This window comes from Cyanistes caeruleus, chromosome 8 (assembly GCF_971803275.1).
Source record: "Cyanistes caeruleus chromosome 8, bCyaCae1.hap1.1, whole genome shotgun sequence".
In the NCBI taxonomy this organism is placed as follows: domain Eukaryota; kingdom Metazoa; phylum Chordata; class Aves; order Passeriformes; family Paridae; genus Cyanistes; species Cyanistes caeruleus.
The window spans coordinates 2,621,107-2,641,498 of NC_141708.1; the positions used below are offsets into that span (position 1 = coordinate 2,621,107).

Sequence of the window (20,392 nt, forward strand, 5' to 3'; positions counted from 1 at the left end):
ACCCTCTTTCAGCTTAAAGTCATTCCCCCAGATCCTATCACTGCATGTCCTTTAACATAAGAAGGTAAAACCAACTTCAGAATTTACAGGAGACTTTTAAACCAAATTTCCTTATCCTAAAGAAACGAATATTGAGCAGAGAGCTGGCATTTCCCTTAGTGCACACAATTTTTATAAAGAAAGCAGCTTCTCAGCAGCCAAGTGTGGGAATTCTGCAGCTCAGCAAGGGCACAGCCCTTGCAGGTGTGTTCACCTCTGAATTTCCACCTGCTCTGGGGGAGCCACGAGCACAGCACGACCCTGAAACGTGCCCCAGGTGAAGGGACCTGCCTCTGCCTTTCACAGAAATTTGGCTTTGCTAAGCCTCAAACCTCCCTCACTACCATCCCTGAGTCAGCACAGATAAAAACAACACTGACCTGATGAATTTGGATTCCAGTGGGTCATACAGAGACATCAAGACTTCAGCATCTTCTCCTATTTTACACACAACGTTTTTTAAATTTACAAATAAAGCAAATGAAGGAGTGGCAGCAAACTTGGCTTGTCTGTTGATATCAATATTCTGCTTCTGAGACTGCAATTCAAGAACAAAATAAAGTTTAGCTTAGCCTAACAGACATCCAACTGCTATAAAACTTTCCTAAAACCTTCCAGAAAGAAGAGGAGGAGGTTTCCATTGACTGTCTGCTCCTGTGATCTTTTTTCTGTTAAGTTTTATGACAGACAGCATTTTCTGGATCTGTCTTGAAGTGCCACACCATAAGGAAAAAGTTAAAAAACAAAGAAGAGAAAAAGGAGAGAAAAGATGTCTTCACTTATTAAGTAGAGAGAGATAAATGGAGAAAAAATAGACAACAGAAAAAGAAACAGAAAAGTTCTTCCTTTTAAAAATAAGGATTTTGAACTGCAGAGGTACTGACAATTAAAGACTGAGAAGGGCTTTAAATTTGCCCCTTTTATTTCAACAGCAAGTTTTTAGGATTGGCATAAAAAAAACACACAAGAATGAGGATGTTATTTTTTGTGATTCTCAAATAGAAACTCTGATGACAACCTAACTTACAAACCTCTCACATGCACATCTCTGATATTAACCTACAAATGCAGCTGATTTATTCACACAGGTCTGAACCAGAAATTCTACTGAACCCTTTAAAGGATGAAAAAAAAATAAACCAGCCTAAGACATAAAAATTCTTACAAAATGTTTTGCCTGATAATTCTTCATAAACACATCAAACTCCTCATTAACAATGCTAAAAATAACAGTCATCCAATTAGCTTACAACCTTGTGTTTCACAGGGAAAAGCCACAGACTTTTTCTTACTTTTTCCTCCTGTAGCCTCTCTTCCACTTGCTTGGAAGCTATTTCATGTGCTCTGAAAAGGCTGATGGTGCTGGTCAGCTCTGGGTCCAAAATGTTGCCATCTTCATCTCTAACCACCAGATCTAAATCCAGAATTCTAAACAAGGCAGAAAAAAAATGGTTGTGGATTAACAGTGCTCAAAGCAATGTCTGAAAAGCACCTGCCAAGCGTTCAACTTGCATTACCTGACACGTGATGGAAAAGAAATTATTGGAGACATGATAATGCAATTTAACATGTCACCAACCCTGGAGATCCAAGTCACTCATTCCCACAGCACAGGGAGAACAAATGGAAATGGAACAGCACAACAGATGGGGAAACAATTTCTTAAACAAATAAATTTGCCAGAGACTTGGTCTCCTCCTCTGATTTATCCAACAGTCTGAAGAACCAAGTCCCACCACACACAGCTCATGTCTCCCACTCCACCTTCTCCTCCAACTGCAAATTCATGTTTCCCCCACACCCCACAAGCTGAGGCAGAAGTTGTTTCCCTTTTTTAAAGCAGAAGCCAGATCTCTGTCAGCAGGGTGTTAACATCCATAATTACCTTCTGCAGAGAGGAAGCTTTCTGCCACAATCAAATCCAGGCTCAGGAAAACCTTTCACACTTTTCCACAGTGCTGGCAGCTGTACCAAGGGTTAAAAAATCAGGTCTCTTCCCCAAAACTGCCCTTGTCACCTCCATCCCAATAAATGTGTCCCTGTTTCCTTTTAACTCCCTGGTCAGCTCTCCCAGTGGAGCTGCTCTAACTTCAGAGTTGAAATATGTTTGATCAATGAGCTTAAATCAAACTTGCTGTGTCTGATAAGTCACACAGGGCTTTGTGATTTATCTGGAAGTAAATTCCCTCTGGGCATAACCTGCAGGGATGTGGAAACACAGAGGAGCTGTGGCACACAAAGATATTTCCATAGGCTTGGAGGATTCCTCCTCACCCCTCCTGCACCTGGAAGGGTTAAACCCTTCATGGGGTCAACACCCAAACCCCTCCAGTTAACTGCACTGCATTAATTGCAGGGGAGACAAAGATCACTCAAGCTGCAGAGTGGAGGCAGCAGATTTTTAGGCTCTGCTCTGGAGCTGGACCCAGCCACCACCAAACTCTCCAGCACTCCCAAGGTGAATTTTCTGGTGAGAAAACGGTTTAATCACTGAAACAAACAGAAAAACAGGCAAAGTTGTTTTGTTCCTCCCTACTACTGTTCCCTGGACAGCAGCCACAGCAGGAGAAACACCCACAGAGCACTGGAACTCAGAGTCCTTCCATGGGAGAAACTGCCTGGGCCAGGGGAAAAGCTCAGAAATTCCAAGGAAGTCTCATAACCCAGACTCCAACACACCAATGTTTGCACAGGCTGCCAAAGGAGTCAAAGCAAACCCTCCTTTGATTCCATTCCTTTGTTTTAGCTTTAACTTGCAAATGATGCTTGGGAAAAATCTGAATTTTTTTTTTTTTTTTTCCTAAGTGTCCCAGTTACAGATATTTGCAACTAAATCAAAAAAATAAGCGTTTTCACAACAAAATTACCTGACCCAATTTCAGAAAGATATTAAAAACACAGATTCCTAAGGCCATTTTTGCTTCCTCAGTTATTCTGACAATATGCTGCAAAACTTCTGTCTGTATTTATAGAAGGAAAATGCTTATTTACAAATCAGTGTTTCACAAGTCACAAGGAAAAGTCAGGTTATGATTAGGACAGAAAACATTTAGGATTGTTTGGGTTGGGACCTCAAAGATCCCTCAGTATTTATAAAGCAGATAATGAATTCATTCTGCCTGGATCCTAAAATCCCCATTCTCGCTCCTTTTAGGCACAAGTGAATGTGGGGTTTTATTAGGAACATATGTTATCTTTCAGTGGTGAGGATTTACTCACAAGTTCACACTCACCTCCCTCCTGCACTCCCCAGAGAACGTTCTGATCACTTAATTACTCCATCAGAACGTTACAAACACAAAGCACAGCACAAGATGTTCCACTGGATTTGAAGGCTGAGCATCTGGAGGTTATTCAGAGCAACCTTTACCAACTCCTTGGGCAGATGGTGAAATCCAGTAGCCAAACAAATAATCCCAGTAACATCTGGTTAATTGTCTGCAGAGGTACCACTGTCCATTTCTCAGATCACAAATGATAATTACTGACTGAATGCAGTTACTGATTATTTAATTTCTTTTTTTTTTTTAATCACAGCTTTTGCTGGTAAAGCACACAAACAGAAATACTGTAAATTTGGAAGTTCTTAAGGAATTAAACACAAATAGCTGAAATATGATGAGATATTTGCATCACAAAGCATTTGAAGACTGGGCTGGTGCAAACTTTTTCGCTCCCCAGGTGTGCAGGACAACAGAATCCCACATAATGGGTAGGGCTGGAGGGAGGACACAACATTGTCTCAGTATTCAAAACCCTGCTTCAAATGGTGAAGAGTAAGATTTGATTTCTCCTTTTTCAACAAAATGCAAAATCATAATTGTATAGACAAGTTATAATCTAAAACTCATATTTACAAAAATTGTCTTTAGCCAACCAGTCAACCATCTGGGGAGAGGATACATCTGAAACATAAAACACCCAACACATGCAACCTGCACTGCTTTTTGGGTCAGTATTTCCTTCCTAACTTCCACTCTCTTGTGCTAAATGGCTCCTTTCTTTTATGAAATCTCCCTGTTCATCTTGTGCTACCAGCTGGATGCTGTGGAAAGAGAGGAACCAAGAGCTAAATGGTGCTTGTGAGCCAAATCCTTCAACATCACATTACAGCTGAGTGACTCGAGGGCACAGGCAGCTGGTGCTGCTCACAGGGTGACAACTGTTTGTGCCACAGAAGCAAGTGGAGTTGAAAATTCTATTTTCAAGGCAGGCAATACTTGTACTTTTGAATTGGCCTTAAAAAATTACAGCTTCATACCATCATCAAATTGATGATACCATTGAGAGAGAGAGATGGATTCCACTTTACATATTATAAAGATGCTGCCACAGCTTCAATCTTTATGTTGCTGTAACCAAAGTGTGAATATACAAATATTCCATCTACAGCTACAGGGAAAAAAAGAATCCTCCAAGAATTCACTGACAGCTGATGTGTCGTACACAGGGTGATCTGGTTTCAGGCAGAAAAAGTTGGAAAATGCTGTTCACAAACCTGTTGCCATAATCAATTTTGGCAGTCACTTTCTTTTTCAGCTCCTTGAGCTCATCTTGGGGCAGGGTCCCGGAGAGGATTTGGGATCTCCACTCAATCAGGTCGTAAATCATGTGCCGCACGCTGCGGAACATTTCCCTGTGGTCCTGCTGTTGTGGGGGGAAAAAAATGGGGGAGAAATCAGCTTTGAAGGCTTGGGAATACACAGGATAAATTGCAATTATAAGTAGGAATTCAAAGGGTAAGCCTACAGCGGCTCTGAGACAGGAGCCTCACTTCCTACAGCACAGAACACGGAATATTCAGAGAGCTGAACTCAGATTTAAGGAGCTAAATAGGTGTAAATGCTTGGGTTTATGTTATCTTAAAACCTGGGTCATGCTGTTTCCAGGCATTCAAGGGGAAAAAGTCCTTTTATTGATTCCCAGGGTAGCTTTGTTCAGTGACCCTCTGTGCTGAGCAGAACAGGGCTGAAAATGGTGCATTTTAACAGCAAGAGGCTCAAGTTCTGCAACAGATGGGAGAATCCTTTCCTTCGTGCTTAAACCTCCACAATAAGACCTCAAAATCCCTCACTGTGCACATCAGTGCCATACAAGTCCACAGGTAACTTTTAAAGGACAGTGAAACACCAGGAAAGACCTAAACTTGATAGGAAGTTAAATACCCCAATTGTCTATAAAGCCTGGAACTGTGGATATTAAATACTGCCCGCAGCATATACAAACTTGCCTTGGCAACACTCAGCTAAGCTAGGAATAATTAAATAATTACAGTAAAATTCTCCACTTTAAAAAAAAAAACAAGGAAAAACTGCAGAAGATGCAGGAAAATAACATAATGACTCCAAGACTCTGGGAAAAGGATATCTAACTGTGAAACTTAAAGACTTCAGTCTGTTCAGATTATCCAAAAGCTGGCTTGATTATAGTGGGAGAACCTTCACAGAGAGAAAATACCCATTATTAAAAGCTCTTTAATGTAGCAGAGAAAGACACAACAGGCACATATGGCTGGGAGCTAAATACAGACAAATCCAAATGGGGAAGAGGTTCCTGATTTTCCAGGCTGCAGGCAGTCATAAACCAGAGAGATGGCAAACACTCCACATCCCCTGCTCTCTGCAAACAAAAACTGAACATCCATTCAAGATTCAAACACAAATTAGAAATTGAATCAAGGCATCAGTGGGGCTGTTTAATGAGTTTTGTTATTCAAGATAGAGACAGTATGGAAGTCTGCAGACTGCCCAGTCTGAAACCAGTTACCTCCAGTAAACCAAACTTCCCTCAATTGCCTGCTCGTGGATTCAAAACTATTAGCAAAGCACTAAAGCGTTGTTCTAAAGATGTGTGTGGTATCTCCTATGAAAAGAAACAGATTATGTATTAAAGAGAGAGTTTAAGGAGTTGGAATAGCAGGGAGTTTGTGTGGTGGGGAGCAGGGAAGGAGCAGAAATAAAGGAGGAGGAACAGAATCTCAAGAGGGCATTGGGAACAGCTTTGTCCTTGGTTCCAGTGCTGTGGAATCCCAGAGTGGAAAGGTTTGGGAGGGACCTTAAATCCCACCCAGTGCCACTCCTGCCATGGGCAGGGACACCTTCCACAATCCCCGGCTGCTCCAAGCCCCAAACCCATTTCCCACCCTGGCAGTGCCCAAGGCCAGGCTGGACAGGGCTTGGAGCAGCCTGGGACAGTGGAATTAGTCCCTGTCCATGACAGGAGTGGCACTGGGTGGGATTTAAGGTCCCTCCCAACCCAAACCATTGGGGAATTCCAAAGCACTGGAACCAAGGGCAAAGCTGTTCCCAATGCCCTCTCGAGATTCTGTTCCTCCTCCTTTATTTCTGCTCCTTCCCTGCTCCCAACCACACAAACTCCCTGCTATTCCAACTCCTTAAACTCTCTCTTTAATACATAATCTGTTTCTTTTCATAGGAGATATTATCCTTCATCTTCTCTATTGCCACACTCCATCATTTCCATTACACTCTTACTCCTAATCTTTATTTTCATGGGTGTGATTAAAAGCCACATTAGTCAGCACAAACGTCTTCATTACCACTCGGTGTCTTCATTACACAGCTTGCACTTTTATGATACAAGATTTCAAACATATTTATGGGAAACAGAGAGTGCATTAAACCCTGCTTTAAATAAAGGAATTTCGTGTTCCCATTATCTTGTTACAGTGACCTTGCACAATGAGAGCATCCCAAGAGTGGGTCAGGCACCTTAAATCCCACAGCAGGCCTTGCTTTACATCTGAACTGCACTTTTAAATAGAAGTTTGTGCTCTTTGATCTTGTTTTTGTAGCTTCCCATCTTAGAGACCATCAATAATTATCACTACAAATTTCTAAGGATATATTCTTATGTGGTTGAAAACTCGGTGTATCAAAATAAACAAGTGTGCAAGTTAAGGTGACAAAATTTGGGAACAATCAACTTTATGTAAAGGAATAATGAGAGGTTAAAGGCCTACACTGATAATTTTACAAAATATTCAGTTTATATCCACAAATTCAACATTAAATATTCAATTATTTCATAACAGAGACCGACAGCCTTAAGAAACCACCTGAAAACCATTTCTTTAATTTCTTTTAAAAGTTACATGTTAAATTACTCCAAATATACATATATAGTTATATACTCCAAATATACACCTTAAAAATCAAACATTTTCTATAACAGAACCTGCACTAAAAAGTGTAGTGTATAAAAAGGGATTATAACTGCTCAACAAATTATTGCTAGATAAAGGTAACACTAAAAAAATCTGATTCTGAGCAAGAAAATAAAGAGATTTGAGAACACAGGCGAGAGGTTTGTGCTTTAACAAGCACAAAAAACCACTGAGATTTGTGCTTTAACAGAGATGATGCTACATGGATGCTCAGAACTCAAAACAGCCTTTAGAAACAACAACAGAAGGGGAAATTCATTTATTAAGAGCTCTTTCATAAATAGCAGTTCCTTCCTCTTTGCCCCTGTCCCTTTCCCAGCACCACTTTTCCCATAAAACTCTCCCAGTGAACGTTTTCTGGGCTGTCCTTACCACATAGAGCTGCCTCCAGATGATGGACCATTCCCTCAGCGTGGTGGTGACCTCCTGGATCAGGGGCAGCTCGTTGGGGATCACCGTCTCGTGTTGGCTGAAGAGTTAAAAAAAGAGGCTGAATTAAGCAGCAACTTCAGTGAGAATGAAGAACCACAGAATTCTCAAGGTTTGAAAGGAGCTTTAAGGTCACTGAGTGTGACCAGCACCACCATGGTCACCACTAACCCATGTCCCCAAGTGCCACATCCACAGGGTTTCTGAGCAATCCCAGGAACGGTGACACCAGCGCTGCACAGAGCAGCCTCCTCTCTGGAAATTATTAAATTATTATGCTGAAAATTATTATGGAAATTATTATGCTGAAATCTAACCTAAATCACCTGATCTAGAATAATTCCTAAGGAAGAACTGTTCACTTCCAAAGGGAACTGAATAGAACTGGGCTGGAATTAGCATCACTTGTTAGGAATTTATAAGCAAAATGAAGATGTTAGCAGATATTGAAGCACCGGACACCAGGACAGCCGCACCACATAAAAGGAATTTTGATGTGCTTAGATTATGGAATCATGGAATGGTTTGGGTTGGAAGGGATCAAAGATGATCCTGTTTCATCCCAGCCATGGCAGGGACACCTTCCCCTGTCCCAGCTGCTCCAGCCCCAATGTCCAGCCTGGCCTTGGGCACTGCCAGGGATCCAGGGGCAGCCCCAGCTGCTCTGGGAATTCCATCCCAGCCCCTCCCCACCTTCCCAAGGAACAATCCCTTCCCAATATCCCATCCAGCCCTGCCCTCCTTCAGTTTAAGGCCATCCCCTCTTATCCAATCCCTCCACACCCAGCAGATTTTTCCCACCCTCCCCTCATTTCTACACTCCCAAGGATATCAATGCCTCACTATAAAACATTACTGACTATTTTCTTGGTTGTTTCTTGTAAAATAAGTAAGTCAGATGTTCCCAACCTACAACACCATACTCCTCTTTCACTGTTTTTTTTTCAAAATATTGGTCTTGCAACAGAAAAATTAAGATTCAATTCATTACCACGAAGTTTCTGTATGATTTGTTTGAAAATGAGGTGCCATGAAGGTAAGAAACACCAGCCAGACCTTTGAATATTGCAGAAGCAGGGTACTTAAAGGCAGTTTTGCAATCAGCAAGGAAGATGTCATTATGCAGCAATCTCATGATTAGCAGTTTGATCATTTACATATTTAACAGAGTATAAAAATAAATCAGGCACAAAGGAATAAAACGTTTTAATCCTGTTTCACTCCATTTCATACCTGGGTAATAATTTATTAATTTCACTTTACCTCCTTTTTTCCTCTGGGATTTGGTTGGGGTTTTTTTCCTGGTTTTTAACTTAATTTTTATATTCATCTTAAGAGACTTTTACCTGCATGTCCAGCAAAGCTGATTTGATACATAAGGATCTGAAGAGCTACTGAACAACAAACACAGCTCAAACTATTGCACACACCAAGGAAAGGAACAGGAAAATTACAAAATAACTTCTCAGTAAGGCAGAAAACCACCTGGAAACAAGTGTAAGTTACCTGGTAATGCATGGAAATGATGTGGATAAAACAGGAAAAAGGAGTTTTCTTCTTTTCAAATCCAACTTACCCTTTGCCTTCAACGATTGCTTCCTTAAGATGGATATAGGAGGCAGGGAATATGCCCTTGGAGAGGAAAAAAATGTGTTATTTAACCAGTTGCACACAACATATTGTGTTTATTACCTAAAATATGCCAAAACACTGCTGGGTGTGCAGAGCCATTCACATCCTCGAGCATCAGACGAGCTGTGTTTGGGACTTTTTTTGATATATATTGAATTTCTGCATTGCCTGTCCTTTCAAGATGTTACAGCAACCTTACAGCTTCTCTGAAAAAATATTCCAAATTAATCAAGATGTCAGAAATAAAATAGTATTTTTAAAATAATCCAAGTCAAGCTGATAAAGCCAATTCCACCATCTCAGCCTTCAAGGTAGGAGTTGAGTTTTCTGATCATCTGGGAATGCAATAATAGGAATTCTTGGGCAGCCACAGGGGAAAGAGGGCACAGACATGTGACTTTCTACCCCAGTATAAAAAATATTTAAAAATCACTAAATTTAGTGGCAGTCAGACAAATGTAGCAACAAGTGGAATTAATTCAAGACCAGAGAAATGTCTAATTGCTTCTCAGACTGTAAAAAAGCACGTTCATGAAATATGGTTTGTAAGAAACTCAATGTGTTCACACACAGGACAAAAAAGGAAAGTACAAAAATAGAGTAAAAACCCAGGCCTGGTAAGGAAATGGGTGGGATAAACCACCCAACTCTTTACTTTTAGAGATGGAAACAACTTAAAAACACACCTCTGCAGGCAAACATGGCATTTGCAGTGTTTCAGTGAAAAAAAACCAGCAAAGCCTGAAGTTAAATTTTGTTTAATTACTCCTATGAAGTAAAAGGCTCAAAAAATAAAACACGATGCCACAACCAGTATTTGTGTGGTTTTCTCTCTTTTAATTTCAGAAAAGCTGATGTAAATGCAGCCCTTGGTGCACACTGAAATTCCACTGCAGGAGAAGCCTCCTCCTCCCTCCAAAGGGAATGGCTGAAAATTCCCAAGGTTTGGCTCCACATCCCTCTCCAAGCTGCAACTGCATTCCACCAGGAATTCCACAGCATTTCAGAGAAGCCTCCAAAGAAACCAAGGTTTGAACTTTTTACTGAGGAAAGGCTTGGTGCAGCATTTACTGCACAAAAAAAGATGATGAATGTCAAGATTCAGTGACTGATTTCCCTTTAAATTGCAAAAGCTGGGATCACAGAAATATGAAATAGCCTGGCTTGAAAGGGACCTTAAAGCTCATCCAGTTCTACTCCTGCCATGGGCAGGGACATCTTGTACTGTCCCAGGCTGCTCCAGATTGGCTTTGGACACTTCCAGGGATCCAGGGGCAGCCAGAGCTTCTCTGGGAATTCCATCCCAGCCCCTCCTCACCCTCACAGGGAACAATTCCTGCCCAAGATCCTAACTAAATCTCCCCTCCTTCAGCTTAAAGCCACTTCCCCTTGTCCTGTCACTCCATCCCTTGTCCAAAGTCTCTCTCCATCTTTCCTGGAGACCCTTCAGGCACTGGGAGGCCACACTGAGGTCACCTCAAAGTTCCTCCTCTCCAGGCTGAACAATCCCAGCCTTTCCTCCATCCCTCTGCCTGCTCTGGACTCTCCAGCAGCTCCAGCTCCTCCCTTTGGACCCCAGAGCTGGATACACCACTCATCTTCTAGACCTTGCTAAAAGGATTTTTTATTAACTTGAAAAATTCCCACTGACCAGAGGCTGAGGACACAGAGCAGCAGGGACCAGTGCACACCTGGGATCCAGCTCCATCAAACCCACACACCCAGTGCCAAAATCCATCTTATTCCAAGAGAAAAATGAGGCCCACACACTCTGGCAACACTCACCTTCTTGGATTTCTTCCGTAGTGTATAACCCCTGTACCAACCTAGGAGAGAAGAAAGGGGAAAAGCATTAAAAAGTTCATTTATGGCACCTCCCAGCTGCTCCTTCCCAGCTCAACAGCACCGTTGGGTGGTTTCTGATCCTGTTTCAGCCCTGCACATCCCACCTGAATTTCAATTTTCCATAGGCTGGATATCCTGGATAAAACAAGTCACCCTGCAGGGTATAAAATCAGAGTGACAGTGGAGACAAGTACATGGCAGAGATGGTGGTTCACAGGATGTGTTTAATTGCTGTGTATTTAATTTTAATTACTAACTCACCAACATGAACAAACCAACTTAAGAGCATAAGTTTTCAAGTTTTAGTCATCAACAACATCAACAAGTTCCAAGTTTTCAGGTGTTAGTCATCTCACCAGGACACAGGAATACTTTGAAATTTAGGTGTCACATATCAAAATACAAAAGCAAAGAGCCCTTTTGGAAAGCTGAGCCTGGATACAACATCCACCCCTCAGCCTGGCAAAGAAGGGTTTGTAGAGCAAAGCATCCCTGTCTAGGGGAGGATGGGGAGATCACAAAGCAGATGTGGAATAGAAACTGCAGGCCCAGGGAACAGGGAAGAAGTTCCATGAAATCAAGACATGCTGATGAATTCATTATGCAAACTCTGGGACCAGAAATCCAAATTAAAGGCTCCAAGCACACGGGATTTTTCAGTCTGCTCTCCTGCAGCACAAGCCCAAGGCATTCATCCTCTTCTCCCTGCAGCACCTGGGGCTGGTTAGTGCCACCTCAAAGATCTGGGCTGTGCAACCACCACACTTCACCTCCCAACAGAGGCTGCCACAGCCTCACATCCCACATCCCCACTGCTTCCAGAAGAACATCAAACTGCTGCTGAAATCAGCACTCCCAGTCCTGCTCAGGTGCCAAGGAGGCAAAGCATTCCTGCCTGTGCTCACCCCACTGCCTGCAATCCATGCACAGATTCCAATCCTCATAAAAAATGGGAATTCCCACGGTTTTAGATGAACAAAGCAACATTTTGAAGTCCTGGCGTTTAAACTGCTGAACAACACAACTCTGATCAGATGCACTGCACAAACTAAAGAACAAACAATAGTTATTTCTTTTCCCACTGCACCTGTGCAATAAAAGCCCAGTGGCAAACACAGCTCCCCATGGATGAACCTCTGCTTCCTGAAATTCTGCAGCCACAGCTCCCAGGATCATGGAGAAGAGAGCAGCCAAAATCTGCCCTGGACAACTGGCTGCACTCCTGCTCCTTGCAGAGGTCCTGATGTGGCCAGGCAGGTCAGACCAGGCTCCTCCTGTGTGCAGCTGGTGCTGGGTGTCCAGCCTGGAGCCGTGCAGGGAGCCCAGTTTGCACCTGCAGCCCTCACTGGTGCAGCTGGAGGCACTGGTCTGGCCATGAACGGGCTCAGAGCAGGGCAGGGACATCCAAACACGTGCAGCCATCTCTAAACAACTCCCCAAAAACATGGGAGAGCTGGGGGGGGGGGCTCACCTGGAGAGGAGAAGCTCCAGGGAGAGCTCAGAGCCCCTGCCAGGGCCTGAAGGGGCTCCAGGAGAGCTGGAGAGGGACTGGGGACAAGGGATGGAGGGACAGCACACAGGGAATGGCTCCCAGTGCCAGAGGGCAGGGCTGGATGGGATTTTGGGCAGGAATTGTTCCTGAGAGGGTGGGGAGGAGCTGGGATGGAATTCCCAGAGCAGCTGGGGCTGCCCCTGGATCCCTGGCAGTGCCCAAGGCCAGGCTGGACATCGGGGCTGGAGCAGCTGGGACAGGGGAAGGTGTCCCTGCCATGGCTGGGGTGGAATGGATGAGCTTTGAGATTCTTTCCAGCTCAAACCATTGTGGGATTCCAGGAATTCCTTCCCTGGGAAGGAGGTGATGCTCTGGCACTGGCTGTGGACTCCTCATCCCTGGACATGCTCAAGAGCAGACCTTGCCCTTAAGAAATCTGGGACCAAGAAGCTGGAAATGTGCATCCAAAGAAATGCTCAACTAAGAAGACACCAATGAAATATTTCTGTCAAAGCTGCAAGAGACTCAAGAATTTGCTGTGGTTACCCTCAAACAATGCATCCCTTTTTGACACAGTTACACTGCATTCAAAACAAACAAACAAATCAAAAATATGCAATAAAAACTAGACTTTCCCATAATACCAAGAATAATGTCTGAAAATCTCTGTTTGGAAAGCCAAATTCCCTCCTCACAGCAGCACTAGACATTAATTGATGCTCCAACAGTCAGTCTTGGTTTTGAGGTTGATTTTCTCTTACATTTCCCAGCAATTCCCTTTAATGAGCCACATTTATTGATCATATGGTTCCATTTGCTCCTTCCATCAAATAACATCAAGAAATAGAATTAATAGAATAAAGATGTGGAAAGTACTAATCCAGAATGTGGCAAACACTTGAGTTTTAAGGTATCTGCTACAAAATGCAATCCTCTCCTGCAGAGCAGGATATTTAGGAATTCCTATGGCTTTCCTCTTTGGCTTTTCCTCTTTGGCTCAGATTAGAAGGACAGAGAAAGTTTTCTAACTGAAAAATAAACTATAATACTTCCTACAAGAAAAAAAAAAATCATTTTATTTTCAACATTAATTAGTCTAGAAAGTAGCTTCATGTTTACTTTGGTTCCTGGAAGAACACAAATTTAGCACTTAATAGTGCACATTCATTTCCAACCTCCTCACTCCCATAAAAACTGGGGATGTTTTCCACCAAGACTGAAACTTTATAGAATCTGCACACTGAATTCTTTCTACACCATTTTTTTGCATTTCAGAGAAGAAAAATGTTTCCACAATTAGAATTTAAAGTGTCAAAACTTCTTGAAAAATTCCAAAATAAGTTCTGCTCGTTGGCAACAAAAGTAAATATTATTTTAAACACAGGGGAAAAATTCAACTCAGAAATTAAATCCAGTACATGGCAGCAACAGATATCCTACATCTGTCCTAAAACCACATCTTCCAGACTATGGAGTGAGACTGAGCCCTTCCAACTCCTCACCTGTCTTCTGCAGAGACCCCAACTGAGCAAGGATTTCTTGGCAATGCAGATTCAGTGGGAAAAAAAAAAACCCAAGAAATTAATTTCTACCACTTCAAAGCTCACAGACACAGACCAGTCTTCAAAACTGCTCTGAACTTATGAATTATTGCAGAAAACTAATTTTAAAGAGTATCAAATATACAGCAGGATGGGAGGAGTAGAATGTGGACTTCTGCAGGTATCCAAGAAAAAAACCCACAGGGAAAAGGGGTAGGAAAGGCAAAATCCCAGCTCTTTAACAAAAAGGCTTTACTGACTCTTCCAGCAAGTTTTCTGTCTCAGGATTATTTAATTAGGTGTTTTTCCTTTGGATGGGCCCATTCTCACCTCAGCCAGCACAGGTGGGTGAGTCCCAGGCCCACACCTGGAAATTTGTAGGGTACAAAACCTGCCAGGGCACAATCCACACCAATTTTATCCAGGGAAACAGGGAGATCAAACAACTCAAATAATCCCCTAATCTTGGCAGCTCTGAACAAGAGAGAAGAGTTACAGCATCTAAATCCCCATCTCAGCAGGTTGGGAATGAGCAATCAGTGCTTGGGAGAACAGGAATTTGTGTTTCTTTTACCATCAACTCATCCCATGGGTTCCAATCCCTAAGAGGGTGAGAGGGGGAAGCTTTTCTTATTATTTATTTCCTGTTTTCCTATTATTCCAGTCCAGGGGAAAAGTGGCTCATCCCCACTGTCCCACTTATTTGGGAACAGTCAGCATTTGAAAGGGTTTCAGCATTTGATAGGGTTTCACATTCCCTGCTCAGTTTCTCTCACATCCATTAAATAAATCTATTTATATACCAAAGTACAAAGCAGTGCAATATTTGAATGGCTCCATTTGCATTTAAAATCTTTGCATTATTAGGGGTTTATTAAAGCATGCAACGTCAGATAGTGGAAAGATTGCTTTGCTCAAACTTGGCATTGCAGCAGCAAACTGAGCTCCAATAAAATACCAGCCCAGAAATAATGAGAAAATTCAAAAATTCCACTTCCAGTGATGATCAACTCTCGCTGAAATAGCCCTGTTTGTTTCAGTAAATATAATATTTTAAAAAATCCAATTAAGCAAACAACTAAAATGAATTTATCACTATCACCCAGACCAACCAATAGATCAATGTCTAGAGAAGCAAATTAAATCAACATATTAAATTAACTCATCTTTCCACAAGACAAACAATGTTACACTATTTCAAACAGACAGCTTAGCTCTCTGTTCCCTACACCTTTCCAAACTGCAGCATGACATAAAATTTCAACTCAAGGATATAATGGAAGAGTTTTATTTTGCTTGGATTAAGAGCTGAAAATGTTTTGACACTTTCCACATCGTGCTGATTATCAAACTCAGCACTGAGATTCCCTTGTACAAGGATGAGGGAGGAAAGATTTTGGTACAGGTGATGTCTGTAGAGTTTCATATCAAAAGAGTTATCTGGGAAATCAGTGCACAGTAACACAGGCACCCATCTCAGAAGAGACACATAAATAATTTAGGACCCAAGTGACTTTCAAATTCTGACTAAATTTCTTGTAGCAGCAGGTTCATCTGCATTACCTAAGGGTACCCAAAAAGCATCTTTCATTTGTCTGATGTGGGGGAGATGCCACAACTGATCCATACAAACCCAGCTGTGTGAAAACTCTTCTTCCCCAGAAAATCCAGTGCTTATTCACCAGCTCAGCAACCACTTGTCTCCATTTGCTTCAACTTCCAGCTCAAGAGGGTTACAAGCAGAAAAGGAAGGCAATTCCCCCCCCAAAAAATCCTATTTTTCAATTCAATTTTTGCCATCTTACCCTCATAAGTTTCCAGTATGTGCACGGTGTCACCAATCTGTAAGGAAAGTTCATCCGGTCCCCTGGCATCGTAGTTGTAGAGAGCTGGACAGAGGGAACACTGCTGTTAGTACAGGCAAGAAAACATAACCCAGGTGTTTCTCCACATCACTGCTTCTTGTACTCATTATTGTCATGCTGAATCTTTTTGTAAAAAAAAAAAAAAAATTTAAATTCTATAAAAAATCAGCTAAGTTCTTATATCCGTTAATATTTCCCTTTGTAACAAAAAAAAACCCAAGCCACAAGTTCACTTTCTAAAGCTGTCCCTCACTCTGTTTATAATGCTTTGCTTCTTCATGGCAATACACTCAATTTTTGTTGTATTTGCCAGCTTTCCACAGCACTTTGTGTCAATTTCAGGCAGCTCTACAAAGAACTGCTCTGTCTTCCCTTGTCAGCTCAACACACAGAAAACTTACAAAGTGTCTTCAGAAAACTCAAATTGCCACACTAACATTAAAGGATGATTTCTCAGTCACTTCCTTCATTTACTGCATGCATAGGATGTTGAAAAATATGATTTCAGAATTTCTGAGTGCCAGAGGCACCATCCACTGTACAATAAACCCCAACAAATCCAACAGGAACTCAAAGACCATTCTTTCCTGCCACTCCCAAAAGAAAATCTGGATACTTTCGAGCACTGAGATTGGCGATGTCCACAAATTTATCTCATAAAGAATGCTACAAACCAGGTTTGGCTGAGAAAAAAATACTTGTGATCTGAAAAACAAAACAGTCACAACTCATAAAGCCACATTTTTAATTTTTATAAGGAGTAAACTCTGTAGGAGGAAAAAATAGCAAGGAGGGTCCTCATGATTGAAGGCAGAGACTGAATTATTTCAAAATATTGAAATTAAAGAACTTTAGTCAAGGTGGACCCACAGAAGTTTCTCCCTCAATTTACAAGTGCAGCTGCTCCCTCCAACCAGGATCAATAACACCTGAAAATCAGAATTTCTCACTATTTGTTGCAACTCTTCAGGAAACAAAAGCATTTTTAGAACATAATAATTACCTCCAAGTTCCTACCACCCCTCAGATCACCACTGCTTTTCCTCCTGCCTCAGTTTCCAGGACTCAGGGATGTTTTATTGGAACACAAAGATCTGGATAAGCGACACGTGGCTCTCACAGGAAATTTCCAGACCAAGAATTCACAGAGCATCCACAACACATCCCACACTCATTACAGATATCAAAGCACTTCCAAAAAAAAAACCCTCAAGTTCAAAACTTAGGGCAGAGTTACAGATGAAGCAATGAGAGGTGGGATCCAGGAAACACCTGCCTTACCTGGCCAGCTCCCTCCTCCTCCAGATCTCCTGCCACACAGGAGATCAGCACCACAAATCACATCTGTAACAACTGGCAACAGGACCAAAAACACTGCTCTGACCCCAAACCTGATCATCTGCTCAGCCCCAGGTTCACAGACTGGGAACATCCCAGTGGGCACGAGGGGAACTCAAATCCCAGCACGAGGATGGAGCACAGAGCCCACTGCTGCCTCCAGCCCAGCCTCCAGGAACGACTGCTTGTCCTCCCCAGAACTCCTGGAATGACAGCTCACAACCAGATCAACAATAAATAAACTCATAATCCACTGGATCACCAATAAATCCACCCATAAACCACTGGATCACCAATAAATCAACCCATAATCCACTGAATCACCAATGAATCAACCCATAATCCACTGAATCACCAATAAACAAACTCATAATCCATTGGATCTCCAATAAATCAATCCATAATCCATTGGATCACCAATAAATAAACCCATAATCCACTGGATCACCAGTAAATCAATCCATAAACCACTGGATCACCAATAAATCAACCCATAATCCACTGGATCACTGATAAATAAACCCATAATCCTTTGGATCACCAATAAATCCATCCAGAATCCCTTGGATCACCAATAAATCCACACCACTGGATCACCAATAAAACAATCCATAATCCACTGAATCACCAATAAATCCATCCAGAATCCACTGAATCACCAATAAATAAACCCATAATCCCTTGGATCACCAATAAATCAATCCATAATCTATTGGATCACCAATAAATCAATCCATAATCCACTGGATCACCAATAAATCAATCCATAATCTATTGATCACCAATAAATCAACGCATAATCCACTGGATCACCAATAAATCAATCCATAATCCACTGGATCACCAATAAATCAATACATAATCTATTGGATCACCAATAAATCAACCCATAATCCACTGGATCACCAATAAATCAATCCATAATCTACTGGATCACCAATAAATAATCCACCCAGGCTGGTTGGGTCCTTTCCTCTGCAGAACTCCTCTGACTTGACAGACTTTAGAAGAGGGAAATAAATAAATTTGAGCAACCAAGCAGAAAAAAAACCATGGAAAAGCAGTTTGGAAAACACTGTATAAGGTGGAAGATGATTAATGGAATAAAAACACACTACAGTGTAAAAAGAATAAAGGTCAGGTGCACTGCAGAGACCATTATCACCAGGATTTAAATGAAGGTTTTAGAAAGGAACAGTTTCTATTGACATCAAAACAAGCCAAACTGTTTGTGTTTTAGTGTTTTCCTAATTTTTGTCATTATTAGACACAGAGAAACCCTCCCTCCCAGTATCTGGCACAGGATCTCTGAAAGCCAGAAATGCAGGAGAAGAAGGTTCTGAGAAACACCTTAACAAAAATGAGCATTTTCAACCTCTATGAGCAGTGGGACAATCTGCTGGGAAACACTCCCCAGAAATATTCTCATTTCAGCCTTTGTGCACTGCAGGGAAAACAAAGTTACACAGCCCTAACTCCTCCCAACTTGTGTGGCTGGAGTGCAACACACACAAAAAAAACAATCCTTGGGGTGTTTACTCAGATCCCTTCAAAGCTCACAGCTCAATCAAGAGGCCCCTGGGATGTTCACACATCCAAAAATGAATCCAAGGACAGTCTCCCACCTCCAGGACCCTGACAAGCAACTTCACTGACTCACACCAGACATCCCAGCCAGGAAAAATCTGCATTATAACAGATTAAAAAATCAGTCCTCTACTCAATTCACACTTCAGCTGAGCATTTCTCCAACATTTACGTGGAATAACACTCAGGATCAAAGGCAGCTATGAATAAAAGGCACTAAAATTTATGCCCAAGAGTGCTAAAACTGGTGTCTGTCACCAGAAGGAAGGTCAGGCACCAGGAGCTGCGGTGTAATGACCAATTCTTCTGACAGAAGATGACAAACAGCCATCAAATGGTAATTACTGCCCACGACAGCTCCCACTGACCTCAACTGACTGAGGAGCCAGGGAGCGGTGATTTATCTTTAAAAATACATATATATGTGTGAAAAATATGTCTGCAAGAGAAAATAAATCACATTTCTGGCTTCCAACAGCATTGACAGATCGTGAAGCAAACAACCAAAATAACTATAAAGTGCATTCCACCCCTGTGATTACAAAGCAAGGCTTGAACTGCACCACAAACTCCCCTGCAAGGAAGCAGATAACTCCTTCTCACAGGATTTATTTTTTTATGTACACTGGCATCAAAAGATGTTGTGATAGCAAATGTTTGATTGGAGCAAATGACAAGGCTTTAATTAAAGGAAAAGACAAAATTTGGAAGAGTAAAGCATGAAATGGGTATGTTTGCATTTTGTATCATCAACTGTATCCTGAGTTATCATTTTAAATATTTAAAAACCTGAAGTATAACTTTTGATTTTTTTAAGTTTGTTTTCTTTTTTAATTGAAGTATGTTTTGCTTAATTTAAAAAAAAATCCTACATCCACACAAGAGTCCCAGAGTGCCAAAAGCAAAGGATTAAGTGTGGGCACAGAAAAAGGCATTTTTCAATTCTAGGAGTTGATAAAGAAAGGAACAATGAACAGGGCATTACAGTAATTACACCAAAGCCCCATTTACCCTTCAAGAACACAAAAGAAACACCTCTGTAGCTGCACTCGTTAATCTGCATACATCAGAAAAACCAGGAGGACAACACTAGAAGAATTAGAGGTGGAAAAAAAGGAAAAAGCAAACAAAGGTAACATCAATTTATGTAGAAAAAGCTTTTTGCTGACTGTATGAACGGTGAGATATCTTAAGATATCATAAAGATGTTACAGAGTAATATTCCCTGGTATTACTTTGCTTTAAAGGCTGTATTAATCATTCTAAACTCCTGAAAGAAACCAAACTACATTTAACACATTACCAGCTTTATTTTACACTGGCTTTTTAAAAAACTCCCTAAATCATAAGTGTGCTTTTTCAATAAAAGCAGACAAATTGCAAAGGTGAAAGCAAAGTCTTTTGTAAATTCTCTGGTATTAAAAGACATCTGAAGCTT

General features: G+C 41.5%; 1 protein-coding gene across 2 annotated transcripts in view; it reads right to left on the bottom strand.

Annotated features, from left to right (window-relative positions):
• The window catches only part of DOCK1 (dedicator of cytokinesis 1), a 264,360-nt gene that overhangs the window by 227,288 nt on the left and 16,680 nt on the right, over positions 1 to 20,392 (bottom strand). For both annotated transcript variants that reach the window (XM_086900707.1, XM_086900708.1), the window contains exons 2-8: positions 15,970 to 16,053; positions 11,072 to 11,112; positions 9,231 to 9,286; positions 7,598 to 7,694; positions 4,538 to 4,686; positions 1,332 to 1,467; positions 420 to 577 (exon numbers count right to left, since the gene is read on the bottom strand). In XM_086900707.1, coding sequence (XP_086756833.1) covers positions 420 to 577; positions 1,332 to 1,467; positions 4,538 to 4,686; positions 7,598 to 7,694; positions 9,231 to 9,286; positions 11,072 to 11,112; positions 15,970 to 16,053 — 721 coding nt within the window. The remainder of the gene's footprint in view (positions 1 to 419; positions 578 to 1,331; positions 1,468 to 4,537; positions 4,687 to 7,597; positions 7,695 to 9,230; positions 9,287 to 11,071; positions 11,113 to 15,969; positions 16,054 to 20,392) is intronic.